The sequence below is a fragment of the Populus trichocarpa genome, chromosome 1 (genome assembly GCF_000002775.5).
Source record: "Populus trichocarpa isolate Nisqually-1 chromosome 1, P.trichocarpa_v4.1, whole genome shotgun sequence".
Classification (NCBI taxonomy): domain Eukaryota; kingdom Viridiplantae; phylum Streptophyta; class Magnoliopsida; order Malpighiales; family Salicaceae; genus Populus; species Populus trichocarpa.
This window is the reverse complement of record NC_037285.2, coordinates 8,642,753-8,670,596: the sequence shown is the minus strand read 5'-3', so window position 1 is coordinate 8,670,596 and position 27,844 is coordinate 8,642,753. Positions and strand designations below refer to the sequence as shown.

Genomic DNA, 27,844 nt, shown 5'->3' with positions numbered 1-27,844 from the left:
GCCAGAATATCCTTGCTGATATTTCTGTAGACTTTTCTTCCCAGTCTCTAGTCGTCGAGATTTGGCAGCACTGACATAAAATTGCTTTCCTTGGAACACTCATTGATTAGGCACCCTTCACCTTCATCGGTGCCGCGTATTATCGTCGCAGCCTTTGAAGAATTTTCTACGCATAAGAAGCCGAGACGCTCGACCACATTTACAAGATTTTCCACATAGCTGTGTGTTGATACTTGATAGAAAAATCTCAGGTTTTAATTGGGATTTGTATTCTTCTATTTTTTTATTAGATCCTCTTACATTTTTTTATGTTATTTGAGTCCCTTGGTCTCTTCATCATAACGCCATTAGTTCCATATCATTTAATTATTATCATCATCACAAAAAAATTGTCTCTTTAATGTTTGTTTTAATCCTGATATCTATCTCATTTTATTCATTTTTTTTAATTCATTTTGTCCTCGCAAAATCTTTTTGGTGATAGTTTACTCACCCAATACAATAAATCTTTTTTTTATTTTTAGGAATTGAAGTTGACACCTTTTCGAAGAATCGAATCCACAACCCATCCTTAAATTGGGATTATTGTTTTTTTATTCAATATTAAAAGTATATTCGGGCTAGATTGTGCATTAACAAAGACTAATTAAATTCCTCCCTGATAAATTGTTCTATCTGTTAATCTTAAGATTTGAACCTAGAAAATATAAAAAGAAAACATACCTCCTTAACCAAGAGATCAATCCTTCAAATTAAATTAACTAGGATTATTGTTATTAGTGGAGTTTGAGATGAATTTTATTAAATCAAAGTAGTTCAACAATATATATGATTAGACTTAACATCAATATTATAAATACCACAATAGTTTGCAAACAAGCATGTGTTAATTTATTCATGACAATATATATGTAAAGAAATTATCAACATTTTGTGTAGTTTTAAACTCGACATGTTATGGTATAATTCTAGCTTGTCCATAATATTGTAAAATGTAGGACAAAATTTACAAATATCACCGACTTATATAAGTAAGTAGTATCAATATTATTATTAAATAGAATTTTGTATTAATTTTGCTTTCAAAATTTTAAAAATTCATTACCCTCAAATTAAATATCTTGGTTGATGGATTGAGAACACATGGTATGTAAATGCAACCTCGTTTGCTTGTCTTGTATTAAAGTCAAGCCAAAGCAGACCCATCAATACCATCCCTTAATTTTCCCAGCAAACTAAAATTAATCACGCAATCACATTGAAGTGTTGAAAGCAGCCATAGCCAACCCAATTGCTATATAAACTCCCCCCGCATCTGCATCTCCTCACCCACACTAGCTACCACAAAAACAAAAAACCTATAGAACTTGCCTTCACTCGAACTCCAGAATGAGCTCCCTTAAAACCCTCTCAATCTTTTCCTTCCTTTTTGCTGCCCTTCATTTCCCCTCTGTCCATGCAGCCACATTTGATATAACAAACAAATGTCCCTACACGGTTTGGGCTGCAGCTAAGCCTGGGGGTGGCAGGCAACTTAACAATGGTGAGACATGGACCATTAGTGCTGACCCTGGCACCACACAAGCACGCATTTGGGCTCGAACCAATTGCCAATTTGATGGTGCTGGAAGGGGCAACTGCCAGACTGGTGACTGCAATGGGCTCCTAGCATGCCAAGGCTATGGTTCACCCCCTAACACCCTAGCCGAATACGCAATCGGTCAATTTGCAAACCAAGATTTCATTGATATCTCTAACATTGATGGATTTAATGTTCCTATGGAATTCAGCTCGGCCTCTGCAGGTTGTACCCGCGTGATCAAATGCACAGCAGATATCGTTGGACAGTGCCCTAATGAGTTGAAGGTCCTTGGAGGGTGCAATGGACCATGTCCTGTGTTCAAAACTGACGAGTATTGTTGCAATTCAGGCACCTGTGGTCCTACTACTTTCTCAAAGTATTTCAAGGAGAGGTGCCCAGATGCTTATAGTTATCCCAAGGATGATCCTACAAGTTTGTTTACCTGCCCCACTGGGACTAACTATAAGGTCATATTCTGCCCATGAACCTAGTAGCTACTAGCTAGTCAGTGATAATATTAAGTGTCACAAACTAAGGTATTGCACACCTATATATATATAGCGGTGTGGAATAAGAGAGCCAATTAAAGGCCTCTGAGCACATAAGCACATGTAGTGATGTGCTCAATATATATGTTCTATCACATGAATTTCAATAAATACTCTATTCATGGATGCTGAAGATCTTAAAATCCCGTTGCTTTTCGCCCATGATTCCATCTCTCATAAATATTTTTCTCATTTGTCCATTCACTGAACACAAAGAGAAACTTTTCAGATCGAACAATACAGAACCCAGAAAATATTTGTTACAATCAATCTGGAAATTATATATATTTTTTTTTTTAGCGTAGCATGAAAATGCAAGCACAGAAACCCAAGTTTCCAAAGAAACAAATCTCAGTAAACGTAACAAGGTGAAGCATCTATAACTTCTCATTTGATTGCCAACTCCACATTGCACCACCCCTACTCGCCCTTGACTCCCTTGATCTCCAATGAAATTTGAAACAGCTTCACAATTACCACAGATTTGCAGTATTTACTATATTAGTGACATGAAATTCGTCCACCGATTATTCCAATTTAATTAAGAGAGGACTTAACACAAGACAGTTCATAAGATGCTATGAAAAAGGGTTTTATTTACCAAAAGAATTTCCCAAGCTTTGAGCTCCAACTTTGTGCTCATTCTAGACAGACTGCATATATAGTAAGTAGCCTTACGTACGAGTGGTGTTATTAAGTCTGAGTTTGTCCTTATTTCAGCTATAATCCTGTTAGGGCCATCCACTTGGCCCGGCCCGCATGGCTTCATCAAAAGGCCATGATTTGATTATCAAAGGGGTTTAGTTAACTATGTTGTTTGCTATCTTCTATATTATCTTCTCCTTTTTACCTTCTCCCTGTTGAGATGAAACGTGGCTAATATTTAAAAACTTAAACCTAGAATTCCCGATATATAGTAAAAGGTTGATAGCAGAATCATAATTGTAATGAAAAATGGGACTTCCTATTAACACGAAATAAATATTCTGCTTTCAAAAATATTGTTCACGTACGTGTAGTGAAAATACTATTAACTAGAACAGTATAATGGTAGTTTTGGCCTTCGCATAAAAAAATATGAATACTTGTTACTGGAGCATCAAGATGTTTTTATAAAACGTATTAATCATTACCAAAATTGTTTGAGAGCAGAAAAAGTCTTTTTACATTTTATAAACAGTGAAACATCCAAATTGTTTTTTAAAAGAAAAAATTTAAAACTGTCTTTTTACTTTTTGGTATTTTCATAATAGTTTTTTTCAGAAAAAATACTTTTCCTATTATCAGGTCAGTTGAGGAGCAATTTAGTATTTGAATAAATAAAAAAACAAAAACAAAAACGTTGTTGGGGTCTCCCAACTACCAAAACTCCCCTTCAGCTATGTCATTAGAAACGTCATTGTGTCATTTTTCTGTTGATGCGGTGCATGTAGATAGTGATGGGTGGTTTGTCACCGATTGAGCTTTTTTTTTTCTCTCCTTCCCCGAAAATTACAGTTTGGTCCTGTTTGTTATTGTTATTTCAACTTAAGTTCTTATTATTTTGATTTTTAATTTTTATTTTTGACTTTTTGTGAAAGTTTTATTTGTATTCAGTTTCACCCTTCAATCCCAATGTGTAATATATATATATTTTTAATTTGATCCTCATTCTTTTGTTTTATTTTTACCATTTGTTAAATTGATTTTTCTTTTAAATTTCACCCTTCAATAAAAAAAATTGTTTGTATTTCTTATTTCAATAATGATCCTCATTTTTCTTTACCATATTCCTTTATTGGTTTAATTAATATTACGGTATGTAAGCAAGTGTGTGTACTCCCGTGTATTATACTTCGAGCCTGTTTAAGAGTGTTATAGAGATTATATTTTAGAGTGTTTTTCACTTAAGTTACTGAATTTTGGTTTTATATATATCTTTTTTTTTGTTGTAAATAAGAGATTGGAATTTGATATATACTTAGGGTGTGAAGGAAGTACATGAGTGTTAGCTTAGCTATAAATTTATCCAAAAAAAATACTATATTTCTTTTATTGGTTGAATTTTATGGTGTGTAAACAAGTGTGTGCACACGCTAGTGTATGATACTTTGAGCCTGTTTAGGAGTATAGTAGAGATTGTTTTTCAGTGTTTTTCATTTGAAAATATATCAAAATAATATATTTTTATTTATTTTTTACATCAACACATTAAAATAATAAAAAAAACTAAAAAAATATTAATTTAATACCAAACAGTCCCTTCCTCCTTAAATATTTTCCCCCATCAATCTCCAAAACGAAAATGATCAATGCGTAGTTTTGTATTCTTATTTGCATTTGCTGGGCAAAAACTACGATGGAGGTGAAGAGTGACTTTCTATTGTATGTGGTAATCTCATATTCATTGTCTATATTAATTTGCATATTCAAGGACGTCCTGTGTATTAAAAAAATCTGTGTGGGTTTCCATTTTGTTCTTGTTCGGAAGAATTTTCCTTGGGCCACATTAATTTGATGTCTCCAAGTCAATTCTCGGTGCATTTTTTCTTCTTCCTTCGATTACTTTCGTCCATAAAAACTTTGGACATTTGTTAAAGTCGTTCCACTAAAACTTCCCTTCTACACACGTACACAAATTCAGGATTCAGATATGTGAAATAAGGTTTTATTAGTATATCTTTATTAAAAAATATTGGATTAAAAAAAATATAAGGGTATAATTTTTTTGAATTTTCAAGTATGTTGAGCTTACATGCATTAGCACAAACACACCCCAATAAAAGGGCATTGAGTTTGGCGTTACCAGTCATGATTGGGCATGGCAAGGCACCAAGCCCAGGCATTAGCCAAACCTAGCCACGATTAGGCTTGGCAGTACATCATGTCCAAGCATGATGAGTCTGGCCACCACTAGACCCGGACATCACCTGGGTCTGGCACTGCCAAACCCAATGTTGTGGACTAACGCTGCCACACCATATGTTTGGGTTTGGCAAATGGTGCTAGAAACAACGCTTGGGCCTAGTAGTACGCTAGGCCCGGGCGCAACCTGAGTTTGGCGCCATCCAGACTAAGGCATCATCTGGGTCTGGCAGGTGCTGTCAAACCCAATAGCTTGGCCTGATGTACTGTCAAGCTAACATGGTGAGTCTGATGCGTGTTTCCTGAAAGTGTCGAGCCTAAAGATTTTTGTCATCACAACCCAAACATGACTAGATTCGCTACACTAACATGACTAGATTCGCTACACTTACAGATTCAAACATAATACCCTAATATAACGCTATCAATTCTATATATTTTTACATAAAATCTTAGATGATTTATATCTTAACAAATAGGTTTAATTAAACAAGTCTATATTCCGCCAACACCATTAGATGTATTAAAGTCTTTCATGACCTGTCATGTCTTTATTTTTTAGCTGGATAAAATGAATGTAATATAACTCATAATACAACTCAAAAATTCACAATGATAAAATTACACTTCAGTCACTCATCTCCATAAAAGGACAAGACATATGAGTTATAAATATACTATGAGACATTCAAAACAAAAGTTCACAATCTTTATTTTCTATTATATATATATTTTCAAAGCATTTCTCTTTAAAATATTATTATATTCTCTCTCTAAAAAGATAGTTATTTAAATATCAGAGAGTCCCTATTTCCATTAAAAAAGATATTTTGCAGCCACTAGTCACAAGCCATATTGATCTACCAAGTACCAAATATAAATTATTAACCATCTCGGTTAGAGAAAATGAATAAAATTATTAGAATTAATTGATTATCCAATTATTCAACCCAAAAATCAGTTGGTAGGCTACTTTTTTGGGACTTCATCAGGCTCCGTAAATAAATACCTCACACAATATGCACTAGGAACACAGAAATACAAGCCAATACCAAGTGCTCGTAAAGCTACTTAAGCCAATACCAATACCTTTCATGTCCTAAAAGCGTACTTTAGTATGTATTTTGCTTGAAAATTTGGTTGGTTTTTTTTAAAGATATAATTTTTTCAAAGTACAAATTAATTTATAAAAATAAAAAATAAATATTTTTTATATGAGTTTCACAAAAAAATTACTATACCTCTAAGCTAAATACCCTTTTAATCATCAAGGATTTATTTTTTTATTTTCTTACCATTTTGATAATTAATTATTAAGTATTATTTTTAATTATTAAATATGGATTAAATAGTAATCCATATTTTTTTCATTTGAACATTTTTTTTCATTTGAACATTTTATTTTAATTTATAGGAATTTAGAGTCGATAATTTATTATGATTTATTTTTTATATGGTTATTGCGGTATCAAAAAAATATCTCAGCATCCGATTTGTATCCGAAAAATATCATAGCATTACGGTATGGTCTATATTTTAAAAAGTTCATTTACATAAAAAAATGATATAAAAAAACTAGGTTATTAACTTTGTGGAGTCAATGACCTGGTTTGCTAGTTTAGCGAGGTAATCCTGGTTGTCTCAGTTCATGGGTTAATCGGTGGTTTTTTTTTACTAATTGAACTCGATTATACGTTTATCTATTTTTCTCTTTATCATATAGTTAAAAAAATAGTTTTAAAAAAACATGTTTTTAATTTTAGAAAATTCATGGGCCCGTTGACGGGTTTAGCAAGTTTAACTTTTCTCTTTTTTTTTATCCTTCGATAGTGGGCTGATTGAAAATTGAGTTTCATAATTTGTTTCGTTTTGCTTTCTTCAAGGTTATCATAGTCTTAAAAAAAAAGTCTCGGTATTGATTTGACGTTCAATTTTACAATCGTCTATTTTTATTATCATATAGTTAAATAAAAAAAATTTAGAAAAAAAAATTATTAATCTCAATAGAATCCATTACCTAGTTTGTGGGTTTGATGTGTTGACTCGGGTTACCCGATTCATGAGCTTAGTTAGTTACACATCAAACCTGATATGTTTGTTTTTTAGTTTTTTGGTCTTTTATTTTTTCTAATTGTTTTTTTTATTTCATTCTTCTTTAGTATTGGATTGGTTAGGAAATTGAATTTATGGTTTATTTTTTTCTACTTTTTATAGTGTTATCATGATCTTAAATAAATATTTTTTTTAGAGTTGATCCTTGATTTTGCAAACATCTAATTTTATCATAAAATGAAATAAAAATAATTTAAAAAGCAACAAAGTTATTAAACTCATTGATGTCTATGACCCAGGTCGCAGGGTGATCGATGTCTAAAATAAGATAAATAGCAATTAAAAGAATTACTACAAAATTTGAAAGATTAAAAAGTTATAGGAGATGAAATTGAAAAAAATATATAATTTGATAATTGTTTATAGATTAAAAAATAGTTAGGGTGAAATTGAAAAACAATTGTAGAGAGCTAACCCAATAGAATCAAACCTAAGAAAATAAGAAAACAAAAAAAAAGGAAAAAAACCAAGCAATCTTAGACTTAACTCTCAATAAATTTAATTTTAAAGAATGAAATTGTTGAGAAAATATTAATAAGAAAAACTTGCAAAAACAAAAAAAAAAACAAAAAATAGGGATAAAATTTGACAAAAAAACCCGAAGATGATGTTTTTTTTTAAAAAATAAAAATAACCCCAAACAAAATAAGTTGCAATTATAACAATGAGGACCAAATTTGAAAGATAAAAAAAAATCATAAGAGGTAATGAAAAACATTTGTTATTTGATAAATTATTTATAGATTAAAAAATGGTAGGGGGTGATATAAAAAGAAATTATTGAGGGCTACCCAATATAATTAAACCATAAAAAATAACAAAACAAAAACCCAAAAAAGGATAAAAAAACAAAAAACATCAGTTTAGAAAAAAAAACAAGCAAACCTAGCGAACCTCTTAAATCTGATTTAATTTCTAAAAATCACAACCCATGAAATCATTGACCCGAACTCAATCAAAAAGTTTAATTCTCAACTTCTTTAATTTCAAAGAATGAGAAAAATATAAACATATTTAAAAAAAACTGCAAAAACAATTAAAATAAGGAGGATAAGATTTGATAGAAAAATCCAAAGAGGAAGCAATTTTAAAAAAAAATGATTCATAATAAAATAAACTACAATTAAATGAATGAAAACCAAATTTTAAAGATACAAAAAATGATAGATTAAAAACAATCATACGGGGTGAAATTAAAAAATGTCAAGGGAGTGAAATTGAAAAACATTTGTAATTTGATAGATTATTTATAAATTAAAAAATAGTAGGGGTGAAATTGAAAAACATTTATAATTTTATAGCTTATTCTAAAATAAAAAATAGTAATTAAAAGTATAGGGACCAAATGTTAAGGGAGAAAAAAATTAAAGGGGTTGCTTCAAAATTTTGCATGGGATGATGCAAAATTCGAGAAGAAGAGAGAGGAAAAAAAGGAAAAAAAGCAAATGTCTATTGGCGACAAACAACCATGAATCTTGAAAAACACGTCGTACCATAATGTAAAGGGCATTGAGATCTTCCAACTGCCGCCCTAAAAGGTGGCGTTCAGTATCTAGACGAACTTTTACATGTCGCCTGAACAACGCAGGGTCGTCCATAAGAAACACGCAACAGTTTTTTTAATAATTATATATAATATATGTAATTTACAACAATACACTTGAATATCCTTGAAAATTACTAAAAAACAAAGTAAAATGATAAAAGAGTCCTGGGTGAGTTCAATTATCTTTATCTTCAAGAACATAAAATAATTATACTATTCTAAAAAATTGAAAATACAAAAATGTCTATTCGTATACTGTCTGAAGTTGGAACACTGAAGAATAAATCTTCAAGTGGCGATAACGAAACTCGGAAAAAAAACAGAGATAGAAGCAGTGATTGTGGCTTCGTCTAGAGAGCTAGGTATTTAAATAGTGAGAGAGATTGAAAAGCTGTTAGCACCTGATAACAAGAGAGTGGTTCAGCAGATTGTACTTGGTGCAAACCGGTCAAGACAGGAAGAAGCTTTAAAGAAAAACAAGCCATTGATTGTTGTGGTTACACCCGGCAGGATTGCAAAGATTAGTGCAGATGGCAAACTTCATAACCATGGTTGTCGTTGTTTGGTCTTAGATGAAATTGATAACCTTCTTTCGTTTCACTTCCAGGAGGACATGCACTGGATATTGGAACATGTAGGGAGTAGATCAGGTGCAGACCCTCGAGGACAAAAAAGTCCGCTTGCGAGACGGGCTGATCGTCAGGCTTTAATGGTATCAGCAACAGTGCCATTTTCTGTCGTCAGGGCTGCTAGGAACTGAGCATGTGACCCACTTGTTGTCCAGGCAAAAAGTGTCTTTCCACTTGAGTCTCTTGCTCATGGAACTGATAATCTGTCCAGGTGTACTTCTAATTCAAGCTCAGACTCAAATTTGCAGCCTCAGGCAACGGTACAGAGCCTTCCTCCAGCATTGAAACACCACATGGTTGCAGCATAAGGTTGATACTTTGAGAAGATGTGTTCATGCACTGGAGGCGCAGTCTGTGATAGCCTTCATGAACCATACAAGGCAACTAAAAGATGCTGTCTTCAAACTAGAGGCTCGTGGGATGAATGCTGCAGGGCTCCATGGGGATCTTGGCAAGCTTGGTAGGTCAACAATTCTGAAGAAATTTAAAAGTGGGCAGGTGAGAGTCCTTGTAACGAATGAACTTGCAGCAAGGGGTTTGGATGTTCCTGAGTGTGATCTTATTGTCAATCTTGACGTGCCTATGGACTCAATTCATTATGCACATCGAGCTGGCAGGACTGGCCGACTTGGTAGGAAGGGCACTGTGTTGACAATTTGCGAGGAGCCAGAAGTGTTTGTTGTGAAGAAACTGCAGAAGCTGCTTGGGGTCTCTATTCCTGCTTGCGAGTTTACAAAGGGCAAGCTTGTTGTCACTGAAAAGCGGAGAAACATGCGGAGGCCTTAAGGTGATGGATAGGTTACTCATTGTATCTTTTGGTTTTACTTGTTTCCATCAAGATAACGGCTATATTTTAGGGCATAGTCAATCCCTAATGTTTTCTTAAGCAGCTTGTTGCAGCTAGATTATGTTGAATTTGAAGCTTATTATGAGATATTCTGTTTTTAGAGCTTAAAGCAATAGTTACCACATATGAAGCCTATGATTATGACCTTCAAATAAAACAGCTCAAAAGCAACTCATTTACCGGGCATTAATCCAGTAGTAACAACCTACACAACCTAACACCCAATCATGTTTAACCTGGAAAAAAAAGGAAGGAAAATGATCGCATTTCATACGATTGAAGAAGCAGCAGAGCATGATATTACACCAGGCATGCCGGTAAAGGGGATTCCTTTTCTACATGCAAATCGGAGATGTTTTGTTGTGATTAGGAAAGAATGCTAGGATTTTAAGCAGGCACGAGCTGCGTCACCAGATGATTCTCTTACATTGCTTGAAGCTGATAACAGAGTGCATATCACAATGACAAGGAAAGTCACAATCGACACGGTCGTGGAAATGATGACCGCCTTCCAGATAGATGCAGTTTTATCAATCTGTTGGATGGCCAATATTGCTACCCAACTAGAAGAAATCAGAAGATAGCCTGCCACCTTTAAATGCTTGCAAAAATATTAGCCATCGAGGAAATATATTTTCCGGATAGAGAAAAGGAAAAAAAAAACATTGAGAGAGGAACTACAAGTGCTGTTTTAAGCTTCTCTGAAACCGCACTATATCAAGGATGAAGCTCATGTAATCCGAGTACATGTCTGAGATGAGGATGCCTCTGTGTTTGCTGTCACAAACCACTTCGAAGAGTTGGAAAGCAGAATAAACGAACACTAAAACATATGCAATGAAGCAGTACCTCCATACAGAAGTAGAGTAATCAGATTATTAATTGTTGACAAATATACCATATTGATGTATCAATATATCTTTGCTTAAAAGTTCATGATTAAAAGGGTGAAAATCAAGATAATAACCCAATGTATTTAGGTTTGGCTGGACACCAAGCCCAGCCTAGGTGACATGGGCCTGACATTATTTTCAGGTTTAATATCCATGGGTTCAGCTGTGTGTTGGGTCCAAATACATGCTGGTTTGACAAGGTGTCTGACCCAAACATTTGGGTTCAGCTACGTGTTGAGCCCAAGTGCATGTAGGTCTGGTAAGGCTTCAGACCCAAACATCCTTGAGTCAACTACATGCTGAACCCAAGTACATGTGGATTTGCCAAGGTGCCAGATTTAAATGTCTTGGGTTCAGCTATACGCTGAACCAAAGTGCATGTGAATCTAGCAAGACGTCAGACCCAACTGTCTTTGGTTCAACTATGTTCTAAGCTTAGATGTATGTGGGTCTGGCAAGATGCAAGGCTCATCTATCTTGTGTTTAGCTATGTGCTGCACTTATATGCATAGGTATGGTAAGGTGTCAGATCCTTCACCATTGGGTTTGGAATCATTGATTCCAAACCCTATATATATAGAGATGATAATCTTTTTAGGCCCCATGTTGGGTCACGTGTATTTATTTTTTTATTCTCATGTCTTTTAACATAAAATGTCTTTTAACTCTACCTATAAAGAATTTATTTCTGTTCTTTCTGTATTTGTGATCGGTTGATAAGAACCTCCTATGACAATAAAAAAAATAAGATGATTTATCACTATTTGTTACGGTGAAGGCCTTGTTGTTTTCTATATAGTATGAACATACTACTGTTACATGCATGCTCTAACCAGAAACCATCTTATACATATAAAAATCATTGATAATCCACCTTAAAGATGTCTTCATCTAAAAATTATGTTTTTTTGAGACACTATTCATCAAATTCCTGAATGACTACAATTGATTCAACTCTTTAATTAAGGGTCAAAGAAAAATATCTATATTCCTACCTGAACTATTAGGACCGAGTATAACCCTAGATAAAAACATGTCTCGTACACATCCTCGATGAAAAATTATAAACCGTGAGTATTACTAGGCAACAAAAATAGGGTAGAACAAATGACCTGAATGGATTGAATTCAGTTATACATAACCCAAAATGTATATTCCGTGGTTCCTTTGAAAATTAAGGATGTACCATATTAAACGAATTTTAGGCTTCACCATCGGAAGGGTGCACCATAACTATCCATCTTATCATGTGAATGATGTCATGTCATATGCTTAATAGTCTTTGGAGATATGAATAACATTTGCAGTCTGATTGAGAAGTATCTCAATTTTCTATTTGTGACAAGAGTTCTTCCCCTATCAATTTTGAGTTTATACCGAGCATGCCCACATGTTTTATACTCGATAAAATCTGTATTTTTATAGTAGTACAACATGCAAAAGTTTGGACACATGTCAAAATTCTAGTATTCTAGGTCAAGGGGTTTCATCATGGATTTATCAGCATAAAAGTTCTCTTCAGCCTATTCCCTTCAGATAAAATGATTCTCCTTTATTTGATGATTCTTTCATAACCGGCCTCACTCAACCCATGATTTGACTTGATAGTGAACACTTATGTAATGACCGATAATTTACTGTGACTTGTGCACCCATCCTATAATGGTTCATCGAGATCTTTTAAAAGTTCAAAAAACCTAGTTGTGTATACATTTGATTCTTAATCTACAATTGAATATTCACATGCATAACCCTGATTCATTCTTATTGCATTCATCATCATACTTCTATCAGGATTATTATTATCATTTACAACTTCATGCACGTTGTTATAACTAGAAGTTGAACTAACTATCTTTTCTACCATGACCTCATAAGGAATATTGGGTTCTCTATGTGCAAACCAACACAAGTATTTCTCTATGAACCTTTTTTTGTAGAAGATGCATTATAACAGCATCTGGATCGAGAAACTTTTTATTTTTACCAATTTTACATGGATATCTAATATCACTTCCACTAATATTTTTCAGATTAGATAGTCCGTAATTAATAAAACTCTCAACCCCATTACAATAATTCATCATGTGCAAACCTTCAGGCGAAACTCGATATATCAAAGAACAATCATCCACTACTTACATGAGATCTATATAGAATATTGATAACAACATGTACTAATTAATAATATGAAATAAATGAATTATTGTTACCCAACTAATTAGCTATCATTGATTGAATTCAAACCTATTCAATATGTTTTAATAGTACACTTTAATCGTTAACAATTTTCTCTATGAAAATTCAAATTCCTCCAAATTTACTAAAATTCTCAACTAAAAAATAAAATTGACAAAATGTGAAACGCGCCAATTAAATAACTCATTATTTATTTCATTATAAAACACATAAGTTACAAAATCAAACTCAATTTCATCAAATGACAAACAAATATAATTTTTTAAAATCTCAAACAAACCTTAACATGTACAAATCATACATTCATACAACAAATTTCTATAGAAAAAAAGTTATAAAACAAGTAAATACACAAACAAACTACATATACTACACAAAAATGCCAAAAAAATTAACATAAACAAATGGGTTACAACAAAAAATAGTTAGGTTTGCTTACTTGATATGACGAATCTTAAAAAGAAAAATTGAATCAGAAAAGAGATACTGACAGACTGAGTGTTGAGGTGGTTGTATTTGTGATGATGAAAGCTTGATTTATGATAAAATAAAAGGGCAAAAGGGGTGTTATTTTCTGCAGAAAAAAGAAGAAGAAGAAGAAATGGAGGAAGAAAGGAAGGTCGTGCGGTAGATTATAACTTAAATATTATCAATGGATTCTTTGATAGAAAATAGTGACATTTCTTTTTCATTAATAAATTCATCGGCATTATTGACACATCAGATTTATTGACGAAAATATTAAGGGAATACTTGCCCATTTTTTGCATTCCTTGAATTCCACTGGTAATTCCCTATGTGAATACTGGTGAAAACAATGACATTATGTTCCATTGGTAAATGGCACCGAAATTTTTTGATAATATTTTTCCGTTGGTATTTTTGTTTGTATTTGACAATTTTGTGTTAATGATAGCCTGCGTGCCTAGGCTAAAATAATTTTTCTACACACTTGGCCTACAAATACGTACAAACACCTAGGCCCACACACCTAATATTTTTTTTATTTTTAATTTAATAGATGTTGCATTGTTCTTCTACAACTTTTTTCGATCATCGAAGGTTGATCTAGTGATCGAAAAATCAGGGTTCAAGTTTTTGAATTTTCAAAAACCAACATTTCAACCATTTTTCACCTAAGAAGGTGAAAAAAAATCTTATTGACCTCTAATAACCCATTTATAACAACAAAACATATTTTAATCGCTCTAAAAACTTAGAATGATATCAAGTCTTTTTTTAGGCCCGATCTACTTTTCTAGTATAATTGAAAGTAAAAACCATCTTCATTGAGTTTCTCTTTTAAAGTCAAATCCATAAATATCAAAATCAAAGTTTTGGTGACTAGAATCCAGCCATACGAGAACGTTTCTCTCCTTAATTTTTTCAATAAATTTCTCTCTTCTTTTTAAACATTAAAAGATTAAAATGTGATAAAATTGAAGTATAAGACCAAAATATAATAGCATAAAAAACAGGAATGAAAAAATATCAATTTTGGTCTTCAATCTCTTAATTTTCTTAATAAAAAGCTAAAACTTGTCCACAATAAAACTCTGATATGACTTAGTTTTTTGTATATATAATCTTTAATAGCTAACACGCACCATATGTTGATTATTATTATTATTATTATTATTACAAAAGAGGAATAGCACAAAGGGGGAGTACGTGGAGATTGAAGCATTGACCAAGTGGAAGTCACCATCCTCTTATAGTCAAAATTGAGAGTACAAGTCCTTAACATTCCATGATCATCACGAGGGGTAGAGGGAACGATGAATAAGAGGAAGAGAGAGATTGAATCTATCTTTGATTTGAAGATAAAGATAAGGATTTGAAAAAGAACTCGAAGAGTCTCTCAAATTCTTCCTTATTTACAATTTTGAATCTTTTCTATTTGAATTGATTTACTTCTATCCTTTTATCTTTATTTTTATAATTTTTAATACTTTCCATCTGAATGTATTTGCTCTCATTTTTGTCCTTTCCTTACCCGCTAAATAATCGGAAAAAAAAAAAAGAGACTAGGAATGTAGTAAGACCATGATTTGCGGAAGGAAACCCAATTTGTCGAGTTTGAGTGAAAGAACAGATTTCTCTTGACACCAAAAAAAAAAAAAAAAAAAAATCTTCTGGAAGTGCATTATTGTTGGTGTAGCGTTCCAAAATGGTTATACATGTCAAAGGCAAACACTGGGAAAATAAAAGACGACTTAGCCTAATGGACAGAAAGTCGCGTTCTTCTATATAACGGAAGTTAAGGACATGAGGCAGTCCTGAGTCCTGATGTAAAATGTGAAAGATATAATTAAATTATTGCAAATTTGGGTTGGTAAATGAGTTTATTTTTTATGTTATTATTTTGGGCTTGAATTTAAAATGAAAATTCATATTTTTTTTTCTTTTTGAAAATACAATAGTTTGCATGTGTGTATCATATATAATATCGCAATCAAGTGAAGGATACCATAACCATTAAAACCGGGGGAAAAAAACCTATTGACTATATATGGTGGAGTAAAAAAACCTATGTAGGCATTGGTTCAATTCTTAATTTAAATAATATAAAAAAATATAATAACAATAAATGCATTGATAAAAAACAATAAAAACAATAAAAAAAGTCAAACTTGAGTCTATCCGAATTATCAAACAACCTAATATTATAGTATGAAACTATAGAGGAAAAAAACCCTAAATCGGGTGAACTCGAAAACTCCAAGATCATTGGCATAAAATTGGGGTAGTCTCATAAAAAGAATAGCATGGAAAAAAGTTCGAAGGATGGAATTGAAATAAATTAATTTTTAAAAACAAAAGATAATCCGCGTTAACCTTTGAAATCAATGATCTTGATCATGAACCTGGAATCCAATAGAAGGCAAACTGAAAACAAATAACAAAGCAAAACTCTAAGAAAAAAACATAAAAAATAAGAAAGCATCAGGTTAAAAAAGAAAAAAAAATCAAGCAAACATGAACGAACATTTTAAAGTAGATCTAATCTCTAAAACTCGCAATCTATGAAATCCTGGATCAGGGTTCAATTAAGAAGCTTTTCTCAATCAATTTAATTTTGAAGGATGAGATTATGGAAAACAATTAATAAAAAAACTTGCAAAACAGAAAAAAAAAGAATAAGAAAAAAATTTGATAGAAAAAAAACACAAGGAAGATAAAATTTGAAAAAAAATAAAAAAAATGATCCCAAATAAAATAAATAACAATTAAAAGAATCAAGATCAAATTTAAAATATTATAAAATCATAGGGGTTGAAATAAAAAAAAATGTAATTTTATAGGTTATTTATATATTAAAAAATGGTAGGGGTGAAATTGAAAAAATAATTTGTAGGAGGCTAACCTAATAGAAGGTAAACCACAATAAAAAATATAATAAAAAAATAATAAAAAAAAAGAATACAAAATAAGAAAACATAAACTTGGGTTAACCTCCCACACCTAGTATAATCTCTAAAACTCGCAACCCATGAAATATTGGACCTGGTTCAATCAAAAAATTTAATTCTCAACTAATTTAATTTTGAAGGATGAAATCGGTGAAAAAATATCAATAAAAAAACTTGAAAAAGAAAAAAATAGCAACAAAAAGAATGGGTATAAAATTTGATAGAAAAAAAAAACCAATGAGGATGAAATTAAAAAAAATAATCTCAAACAAAATAAATAGCAATTAAATGAATGAGAACCAAATTTGAAAGATTAAAAAAATCATAGGGGTGAAATTAAAAAATATTTATAATGTTATAGCTTATTCTAAAATAAAAAAAAATAGTAATCAAAATGATTGAGATCAAATGTGAAGGAAAAAGAAATTATAGGGATTGGTATGAAATTTTGTAGGGGCTGACATAAAATTTGAGTAGAGAGAGAAGAAGAAGGAAAAAAAATGTCACTGGCACCAAACCAGAGGCGTTACTGGTACATACGCCGCACCATCATGTATAAAGCATTAGATCTTACAAACACGTCTTAGAAGACGGTGATTGGTGGCCGGATGGCTCCACATGTCGCCTAAATAACACGGGGGACGTTCATATGCTGACGTGTGCATTAGGTTTTTTTTTGTCATTTTAAATAATACTTGATTCTCGTTCTTTTGATTATTTTTTTATCATTTTATTAAATTAATTTTTTTTTAATTTTATCATTCAATCAAAGATCAAATTAATTTTTTCAATGTCACCCTTCAATCAAAGATAACACCCTTCGGAAGCCAAGCTCTTCAGAAGTGACCAAATGTTCATTACTTATGAGGATTTATAATTTTAAATTTAAATTTGGTGTTATAGTACACTTATTTTTTAAAAGTATTTTTTATTTAAAAATATATTAAAATAAATTTTTATTTATTTTTATCAACAACACATCAAAATTATAAAAAGAAATACTAAAAACAATCTAATATTTTTTAAAATCAATATAATACATCATTAATGTCAAACACACTAGAAACCGTTTAGAAACACAAACATGGAAAACTCACGTTTTAGAAAAAAAATAAAAAACAACAAAAGCATTCCTAACCTATCTAATATGAGTAAGAATAACAAATCATCATCACCGTTTGGATTACGGAATTTTATATATATATTGAAAATATCTTCTTTTTTTTTTTGTTATAAATAAGAGGTTTGAATTTGATAAATACTTGGACTAGAAATATATGAGTGTTAGCTGAGCTATAAATTTATCCCAAAAGAATACTCTATTCCTTTTATTGGTTGAATATTAATGTGTGCAAATAGAGTCTATTTAAAAGTACAGTAAAGATTGTTTTCTAGAGTTTTTTTTTTTGTTTAAAAATATATTAAAATAATATTTTTATTTTTATTTTTATTTTTAACATTAAAATGATAAAAAAATATTAAAAAAACTTAATTTAAAACAAAAATAAATAAAAATACAGTTGGACCAAATTAACAAACAGTCCTTTCATTGAATATTTACCCCCCGTCAAGCTCCAAAACGAAAATGATCAGTGCCCAGTTTGGTATTCGTATTTGCATTTGCTGGGCAAAAACTACGATAGAGGTGAAGAGGGACTTTCTATTGTATGTAATAATCACATATTCATTGGCTACATTAATTTGCATATTCAAGGGCGTCCTGTCTATTAAAAAAGTTTCCGTTTTGTTCTTGTTCGGAAGAATTTTCCTTGAGCCACATTAATTTGATGTCTCCAAGTCAATTCTCTGTGCATTTTTTCTTCTTCCCTCGATTTCAAGATAAGTAGGAAATGTTCCTTTCAAAATATTTTGTTTGATTTGCTTTCCAAGTTGTTAATCTAATAACACATGCGACTTCTTTTAACGTGTCATATAGTGTTTTATAATAGTGTTAGAATCATCTCAATAAGCTTTTTTTAGTGGTGAAGCAGTATCTACGATAAAGTAATAGTGAATTTTCAACGGATTTTTTTCTCTCTTTCCAAATATGATATTGAAAGTTTATTTTCTCTAGTTAATTGTTGCTATTTTTTTTTGTTTACTTTATTTACCATCAACATTTAAAAAATATTATATAATTAAATTAACTGGTTTTATTAAATTCAACCAAGTCTATGAACCGTGTCTTAATTTTTTTTCACTTCTTTGAAAATATTATCATAACCTAAATATTTTTTTCTATGCTAGTAAAAATTTAGGTTGGCCGGCATATCATGTACTTTTGTTTTTCATTTTATGACTAATAGGTGAAATTCATAAAAGAAAAACAAAATTCTAAAAGAGAGAATCAAAATTTATGAAATGGGGAGACCCCCACGATTCACGTCGAAAAGTTATATGGATGCTTAAATTAATTGTAGAGCGGCTGCATTACCTTTCAGGATCAATGGAAACACCAAAAAGTGATCAGGGGGATTAAGTAATTGTTGATGCCAGAATATCCTTGCTGATATTTCTGTAGACTTTTCTTCCCAGTCTCTAGTCGTCGAGATTTGGCAGCACTGACATAAAATTGCTTTCCTTGGAACACTCATTGATTAGGCACCCTTCACCTTCATCGGTGCCGCGTATTATCGTCGCAGCCTTTGAAGAATTTTCTACGCATAAGAAGCCGAGACGCTCGACCACATTTACAAGATTTTCCACATAGCTGTGTGTTGATACTTGATAGAAAAATCTCAGGTTTTAATTGGGATTTGTATTCTTCTATTTTTTTATTAGATCCTCTTACATTTTTTTTATGTTATTTGAGTCCCTTTGTCTCTTCATCATAACGCCATTAGTTCCATATCATTTAATTATTATCATCATCACAAAAAAATTGTCTCTTTAATGTTTGTTTTAATCCTGATATCTATCTCATTTTATTCATTTTTTTTAATTCATTTTGTCCTCGCAAAATCTTTTTGGTGATAGTTTACTCACCCAATACAATAAATCTTTTTTTTATTTTTAGGAATTGAAGTTGACACCTTTTCGAAGAATCGAATCCACAACCCATCCTTAAATTGGGATTATTGGTTTTTTATTCAATATTAAAAGTATATTCGGGCTAGATTGTGCATTAACAAAGACTAATTAAATTCCTCCCTGATAAATTGTTCTATATGTTAATCTTAAGATTTGAACCTAGAAAATATAAAAAGAAAACATACCTCCTTAACCAAGAGATCAATCCTTCAAATTAAATTAACTAGGATTATTGTTATTAGTGGAGTTTGAGATGAATTTTATTAAATCAAAGTAGTTCAACAATATATATGATTAGACTTAACATCAATATTATAAATACCACAATAGTTTGCAAACAAGCATGTGTTAATTTATTCATGACAATATATATGTAAAGAAATTATCAACATTTTGTGTAGTTTTGAACTCGACATGTTATGGTATAACTCTAGCCTGTCCTTAATATTGTAAAATGTAGGACAAAATTTAAAAATATCACCGAATTATATAAGCAAGCAGTATCAATATTATTATTAAATAGAATTTTTTATTAATTTTGCTTTCAAAATTTTAAAAATTCATTACCCTCAAATTAAATATCTTGGTTGATGGATTGAGAACACATGGTATGTAAATGCAACCTCGTTTGCTTGTCTTGTATTAAAGTCAAGCCAAAGCAGACCCATCAATACCATCCCTTAATTTTCCCAGCAAACTAAAATTAATCACGCAATCACATTGAAGTGTTGAAAGCAGCCATAGCCAACCCAATTGCTATATAAACTCCCCCCGCATCTGCATCTCCTCACCCACACTAGCTACCACAAAAACAAAAAACCTATAGAACTTGCCTTCACTCGAACTCCAGAATGAGCTCCCTTAAAACCCTCTCAATCTTTTCCTTCCTTTTTGCTGCCCTTCATTTCCCCTCTGTCCATGCAGCCACATTTGATATAACAAACAAATGTCCCTACACGGTTTGGGCTGCAGCTAAGCCTGGGGGTGGCAGGCAACTTAACAATGGTGAGACATGGACCATTAGTGCTGACCCTGGCACCACACAAGCACGCATTTGGGCTCGAACCAATTGCCAATTTGATGGTGCTGGAAGGGGCAACTGCCAGACTGGTGACTGCAATGGGCTCCTAGCATGCCAAGGCTATGGTTCACCCCCTAACACCCTAGCCGAATACGCAATCGGCCAATTTGCAAACCAAGATTTCATTGATATCTCTAACATTGATGGATTTAATGTTCCTATGGAATTCAGCTCGGCCTCTGCAGGTTGTACCCGCGTGATCAAATGCACAGCAGATATCGTTGGACAGTGCCCTAATGAATTGAAGGTCCCTGGAGGGTGCAATGGACCATGTCCTGTGTTCAAAACTGACGAGTATTGTTGCAATTCAGGCACCTGTGGTCCTACTACTTTCTCAAAGTATTTCAAGGAGAGGTGCCCAGATGCTTATAGTTATCCCAAGGATGATCCTACAAGTTTGTTTACCTGCCCCACTGGGACTAACTATAAGGTCATATTCTGCCCATGAACCTAGTAGCTACTAGCTAGTCAGTGATAATATTAAGTGTCACAAACTAAGGTATTGCACACCTATATATATATATATAGCGGTGTGGAATAAGAGAGCCAATTAAAGGCCTCTGAGCACATAAGCACATGTAGTGATGTGCTCAATATATATGTTCTATCACATGAATTTCAATAAATACTCTATTCATGGATGCTGAAGATCTTAAAATCCCGTTGCTTTTCGCCCATGATTCCATCTCTCATAAATATTTTTCTCATTTGTCCATTCACTGAACACAAAGAGAAACTTTTCAGATCGAACAATACAGAACCCAGAAAATATTTGTTACAGTCAATGAAATTTGAAACAGCTTCACAATTACCACAGATTTGCAGTATTTACTATATTAGTGACATGAAATTCGTCCACCGATTATTCCAATTTAATTAAGAGAGGACTTAACACAAGACAGTTCATAAGATGCTATGAAAAAGGGTTTTATTTACCAAAAGAATTTCCCAAGCTTTGAGCTCCAACTTTGTGCTCATTCTAGACAGACTGCATATATAGTAAGTAGCCTTACGTACGAGTGGTGTTATTAGAGTGTGTTTTGTATTGCGGTAGCTGTTGTGGTTGTGGTTTGAAAAAAGTTGTTTTATAAAAAGTACTTTTAGTTGAGGTTGATTTGAAAAAATAGGTGTTTGGTTAAAACTGTGGTTGAAATTGAGGTTGAAGAAAAAGTAGTTTTAACGTGTTTGGTTAAAAAAATGCTTTTCAAATTGAGATTATATATATATATATATATATATATATATATATATATATATATATATATATATATATATATATATATATATTAATGATTTTTAATTTAAATATTGTAAATTTAACTACTGTTATTACATCATGAAATAAATAATATTGATATCAAATATTTTTTATTATTCCATTAAACTATAGGCAATGTCATTACATACGAAATCTATCCAACAAGGACTATATTTTTCATGGTTTCTTAAGCGCGCAACAACAAAAACTGAATTTTTTAATTTATGTAGTGTTATTAAATAATAAAGATTGTGATATCTTTATTATTAGAATTGCGATCAAATTCCACAAATGTTACGTCATCATGCGATATCTTTCTAATTTATGTAGTGTTATTAAATAATATTAAATACTAATTTTTCGAATACAACACAATTTTTTAAAAAAAATTTACAATTTCATTACAATACGAATAAATTTAATTTACTTTAAATTAATTTTTTTAAAAAACAAAAAAAAATATTATCCACGATTAACTGCACTGGTGTTGTTCGAAAAAAAAAAACTAAACTTTTTCATTGATTTTTCAAAAAAAAAAAAAAAAAAACTGAACATCGCAACAGTGGAGCATGGCTCCACTGTTCCAAAAAATTACCATGAGAACAGCAAAAACCAGTAGGCCCTACCAAGTAAAATCAGGTTTGCTTCATTTACCAAACATCAAAATGTGTGGCTGCGGGTGAACCTCACCCGCAGCCACAAAACCAAACAGCATCTTAAGTCTGAGTTTGTCCTTATTTCAGCTATAATTCTGTTAGGGCCATCCACTTGGCCCGGCCCGCATGGCTTCATCAAAAGGCCATGATTTGATTATCAAAGGGGTTTAGTTAACTATGTTGTTTGCTATCTTCTATATTATCTTCTCCTTTTTACCTTCTCCCTGTTGAGATGAAACGTGGCTAATATTTAAAAACTTAAACCTAGAATTCCCGATATATAGTAAAAGGTTGATAGCAGAATCATAATTGTAATGAAAAATGGGACTTCCTATTAACACGAAATAAATATTCTGCTTTCAAAAATATTGTTCACGTACGTGTAGTGAAAATACTATTAACTAGAACAGTATAATGGTAGTTTTGGCCTTCGCATAAAAAAATATGAATACTTGTTACTGGAGCATCAAGATGTTTTTATAAAACGTATTAATCATTACCAAAATTGTTTGAGAGCAGAAAAAGTTTTTTTACATTTTATAAACAGTGAAACATCCAAATTGTTTTTTTAAAGAAAAAATTTAAAACTGTCTTTTTACTTTTTGGTATTTTCATAATAGTTTTTTTCAAAAAAGATACTTTTCCTATTATCAGGTCAGTTGAGGAGCAATTTAGTATTTCAATAAATAAAAAAACAAAAACAAAAACGTTGTTGGGGCCTCCCAACTACCAAAACTCCCCTTCAGCTATGTCATTAGAAACGTCATTGTGTCATTTTTCTGTTGATGCGGTGCATGTAGATAGTGATGGGGTGGTTTGTCACCGATTGAGCTTTTTTTTTCTCTCCTTCCCCGAAAATTACAGTTTGGTCCTGTTTGTTATTGTTATTTCAACTTAAGTTCTTATTATTTTGATTTTTAATTTTTATTCTTGACTTTTTGTGGAAGTTTTATTTGTATTCAGTTTCACCCTTCAATCCCAATATGTAATATATTTTTTTTTCAATTTGATCCTCATTCTTTTGTTTTTTTTAACCATTTGTTAAATTGATTTTTCTTTTAAATTTTACCCTTCAATAAAAAAAATTGTTTGTATTTTTTATTTCAATATTGATCATCATTTTTCTTTACCATATTCCTTTATTGGTTTAATTAATATTATGGTATGTAAGCAAGTGTGTGTACTCCCGTGTATTATACTTCGAGCCTGTTTAAGAGTGTTATAGAGATTATATTTTAGAGTGTTTTTCATTTAAGTTACTAAATTTTGGTTTTATATATATATCTTCTTCTTTTTTTGTAAATAAAAGATTGGAATTATATTTTAGAGTGTTTTTCATTTAAGTTATGAATTTTGGTTTTATATATATCTTCTTCTTTTTTTGTAAATAAAAGATTGGAATTTGATATATACTTAGGGCGTGAAGGAAGTACATGAGTGTTAGCTTAGCTATAAATTTATCCAAAAAAAATACTATATTCCTTTTATTGGTTGAATATTATGGTGTGTAAACAAGTATGTGCACACGCTAGTGTATGATACTTTGAGCCTGTTTAGGAGTATAGTAGAGATTGTTTTTCAGTGTTTTTTATTTGAAAATATATCAAAATAATATATTTTTATTTATTTTTTACATCAACACATTAAAATAATTAAAAAAAAAACTAAAAAAATATTAATTTAATACCAAACAGTCCCTTCCTCCTTAAATATTTTCCCCCATCAATCTCCAAAACGAAAATGATCAATGCCTAGTTTTGTATTCTTATTTGCATTTGCTGGGCAAAAACTACGATGGAGGTGAAGAGTGACTTTCTATTGCATGTGGTAATCTCATATTCATTGTCTACATTAATTTACATATTCAAGGACGTCCTGTGTATTAAAAAAATCTGTGTGGGTTTCCATTTTGTTCTTGTTCGGAAGAATTTTCCTTGGGCTACATTAATTTGATGTCTACAAGTCAATTCTCGGTGCATTTTTTCTTCTTCCCTCGATTACTTTCGTCCATAAAAACTTTGGATATTTGTTAAAGTCGTTCCACTAAAGCTTCCCTTCTACACACGTACACAAATTCAGGATTCAGATACGTGAAATAAGGTTTTATTAGTATATCTTTATTAAAAAATATTGGATTAAAAAAAATATAAAAATATAATTTTTTTGAATTTTCAGAATGTTAAGCTGACATGCATCAGCACAAACACACCTCAATAGAGGGGCACTGAGTTTGGCGTTACCAGCCATGATTGGGCATGGCAAGGCACCAAGCCCAGGCATTAACCAGACCTAGCCGCTATTAGACTTGACAGTATATCATGTCCAAGCATGATGAGTCTGGCCACCACCAGACCCGGACAACACCTGGGTCTGGCACTACCAAACTCAATGTTGTGGACTAACGCTGTCACACCATATGTTTTGGTTTGACAAATGGTGCTAGACACAACGTTTGGGCCTAGTAGTACGCTAGGCCCGGGCGCAACCTGGGTTTGGCGCCATCCAAACCAAGGCATCATCTGGGTCTGGCAGGTGCTGTCAAGCCCAATAGCTTGGCCTGATGTACTGTCAAGCTAACAGGGTGGGTCTGGCATGTGTTTCCTGAAAGTATCAAGCCTAAAGATTTTTGTCATCACAACCCAAACATGATTAGATATTCAAACATAATACTCTAATATAATGTCATCAATTCTATAGATTTTTACATAAAATCTTAGATGATTTATGTCTTAACAAATATATTTAATTAAACAAGTCTACATTCCGCTAACACCATTTGATGTATTAAAGTCTTTCATGACCTGTCATGTCTTTATTTTTTAGCTGGATAAAATGTATCACAATGATAAAATTACACTTCAGTCACTCATCTCCATAAAAGAACAAGACATATGGGTTATAAATACACTATGAGACATTCAGAACAAAAGTTCACAATCTTCATTCTCTATTGCATATATATTTTCAGAGCATCTTTTTTTAAAATATTATAGTATTTTCTCTCTCTAAAAAGATAATTATTTAAGTATCGAAAAGTCCCTACTTCCATAAAAAAAAAAAAATTTACAGGTACTAGTCACAAGTCATATTGATCTATCAAGTACCAAGTATAAACTATTAACCATTCCGGTTAAAAATAAATAAATAAAATTATTAAAACTAATTAATTAACTAATTATTCAACCTCCAGTTGCAGGCTACTTATTTGGGACTTCATCAGGCTCCATAAATAAATACTCACACAATATGCTCTAGGAACACAGAAATACAAGCCAACACAAAGTGCTCGTAAAGCTACTTAGAGCGTGTTTGGAAGTGTGGTTGCGGGTGCTTTTCAAATAACTTTTCGTGCCAAAATGCATGCCAATGATTTTTTTCATTTTTTAAAAATTATTTTTGACATCAGCACATCAAAACGATCCAAAACATACAAACCATATTAAATTTTAGTAAAAAAAAAATATATTTCAATTTTTTTGGAAACGCAGCCGCAACCGCGTTACATAAACCCAAAATGAGCCCCACATCAATTCCCTTCCAGTTCTCTTTTCCCTTGGCCTATATTATTCGCCTTAGCTTATGCAGCCACCTTTGATGTTGTAAAATGCACCTACCCTATCTGGGCTGCAGCTTCACCCGGTGGCGGCCGACATGGAACCTTGATGTCGCACCTGGCACCACCATGGCTCGCATTTGGAGCCGAACTAATTGTAACTTTGATGCTAATGGCCAGGGCCAATGTGAGACTGGTGAATGGTGATTGCAATAGAGTGCTAAAATGCCAAGGCTACGGCTCTCCACCAAATACCTAGGCCGAATTTGCATAAACCAGCCCAACAACTTAGACTTTCTTGATATCTCACTTGTTGATGGGTTCAACATCCCAATGGACTTTAGCCCAACCTCCGGTGCCTGCCGAGGAATCCGGTGTGCCGCCAATATTAATGGTGAGTGCCCTAACGAGTTGCGGGCTATGGGAGGGTGCAGCAACCCATGTACGGCTTATAAGACCAATGAATATTGCTGCACTAATGGGCCTGGTAGTTGTGGCCCAAATAATTTCTCCAGGTTCTTCAAAATTTTATATTTGATTTTTAACATAAATGCATTAAAATCATCAATAAATATTAAAAAAATTAATTTAATTTTTTTAAAAAAATATATATTTTTAAAAAATATTTAAAAACAAAAATTATCGCAATCATGTTCGGGTCTAAGTAACAAGGCACCTCAATTTGGCAAAAATTGTAATGGTTTGCGTTGGAAAGCTTATGCACTAGCAGAGAAAAGACTGAATCTAAATAAGCATTAGACAAAGAAACGTTTGGTACCTGCGTTTCGTCCAAATTTGAATTTTTTTTTTTTACTAAAATTGAGTGCGGTTTATGCTTTTTGGATCGTTTTGATGTGCTATGTCAAAAATGATTTTTAAAAAATAAAAAAACATTATTAGCATGCATTTCGACACGAAAAGCTATTTGAAAAGCACCCGCAACCATACTGCCAAACACGCTCAAACCCAATTTTACCTGGCGTGGGGAAAGAAAGGCAGGATATATCATTGCCGACGGTTTTAATCGATAAAATCCCCAAACTCAATTAAGGGATGTATTGCAAGAACTGAGATCCTTAATAAATTTTATTATGCCGCATAGCACAGAGTAGGGAAATAATGAAGAGGGACGAAGATGGAGGAGAGATGAAACTGAAAGTGTGTTATGGAGTGCGGTGAAACCGTTCTTTGAAAAGTTTTAGTTTTTTTATTTTAAATTAATTTTTTTATATTTTTAAATCGTTTTAATATAATAATATTAAAAATAAATTTAAAAAAATAAAAAATATTATTTTAATATATTTCTAAAAAAACACTTTAAAAAAAACTTTTGCCATGTATGCCATGAAAACAAATTAAATTGAAACTGATGGTTATTAATTAAAATAAATCATATTTTTGTGGGGGGGAAGTGCGTAACCCCCAACCTCACCAGTCACCATCTGGGGTGGGGGTAGGGTGGGGAGGTTCTTTATTAATGTAGTTCACCGAGTCACTATTGTAGTTGTAAATAGTCAAGTTGAAAATTTCAAAAGCCAGAATTGAGTGCGTGGCTATTTTTGATTTGCAGTCAAATCATTCCACTTGCTCGTCCTATGTTTGTTTTCGTTTTTATTTTTAAGCTGTGAATACTCAGAACAGTTTATATGTAAA

At 32.0% G+C, this 27,844-nt stretch overlaps 2 protein-coding genes and 2 pseudogenes across 2 annotated transcripts; all 4 read left to right on the top strand.

Moving 5' to 3' along the window:
• Window positions 1–1,315: 1,315 nt before the first annotated feature.
• On the top strand, window positions 1,316–21,365 carry LOC127904113 (thaumatin-like protein). The gene is made up of 2 exons (XM_052446089.1): window positions 1,316–2,129; window positions 21,233–21,365. The coding sequence occupies exon 1, from the start codon at window positions 1,390–1,392 to the stop codon at window positions 2,065–2,067; it is 678 nt and encodes a 225-aa protein (XP_052302049.1). The 5' UTR covers window positions 1,316–1,389; the 3' UTR covers window positions 2,068–2,129; window positions 21,233–21,365.
• On the top strand, window positions 8,873–10,101 carry LOC127904715 (DEAD-box ATP-dependent RNA helicase 47, mitochondrial-like; annotated as a pseudogene).
• LOC127903940 (thaumatin-like protein) lies at window positions 20,421–21,365 on the top strand. The gene has a single exon (XM_052446091.1). It carries the CDS (start codon window positions 20,495–20,497, stop codon window positions 21,170–21,172), a length of 678 nt encoding a protein of 225 aa, XP_052302051.1. The 5' UTR covers window positions 20,421–20,494; the 3' UTR covers window positions 21,173–21,365.
• A 3,591-nt stretch (window positions 21,366–24,956) lies between these two features.
• On the top strand, window positions 24,957–26,713 carry LOC112326219 (thaumatin-like protein; annotated as a pseudogene).
• The last annotated feature ends 1,131 nt before the right edge of the window (window positions 26,714–27,844 follow it).

What these genes read in the sequence shown, in the direction of transcription:
- LOC127904113 (XM_052446089.1), top strand. Translation starts at nt 1,390, where the DNA reads ATGAGCTCCCTTAAAACCCTCTCAATCTTTTCCTTCCTTTTTGCTGCC.
- LOC127903940 (XM_052446091.1), top strand. Translation starts at nt 20,495, where the DNA reads ATGAGCTCCCTTAAAACCCTCTCAATCTTTTCCTTCCTTTTTGCTGCC.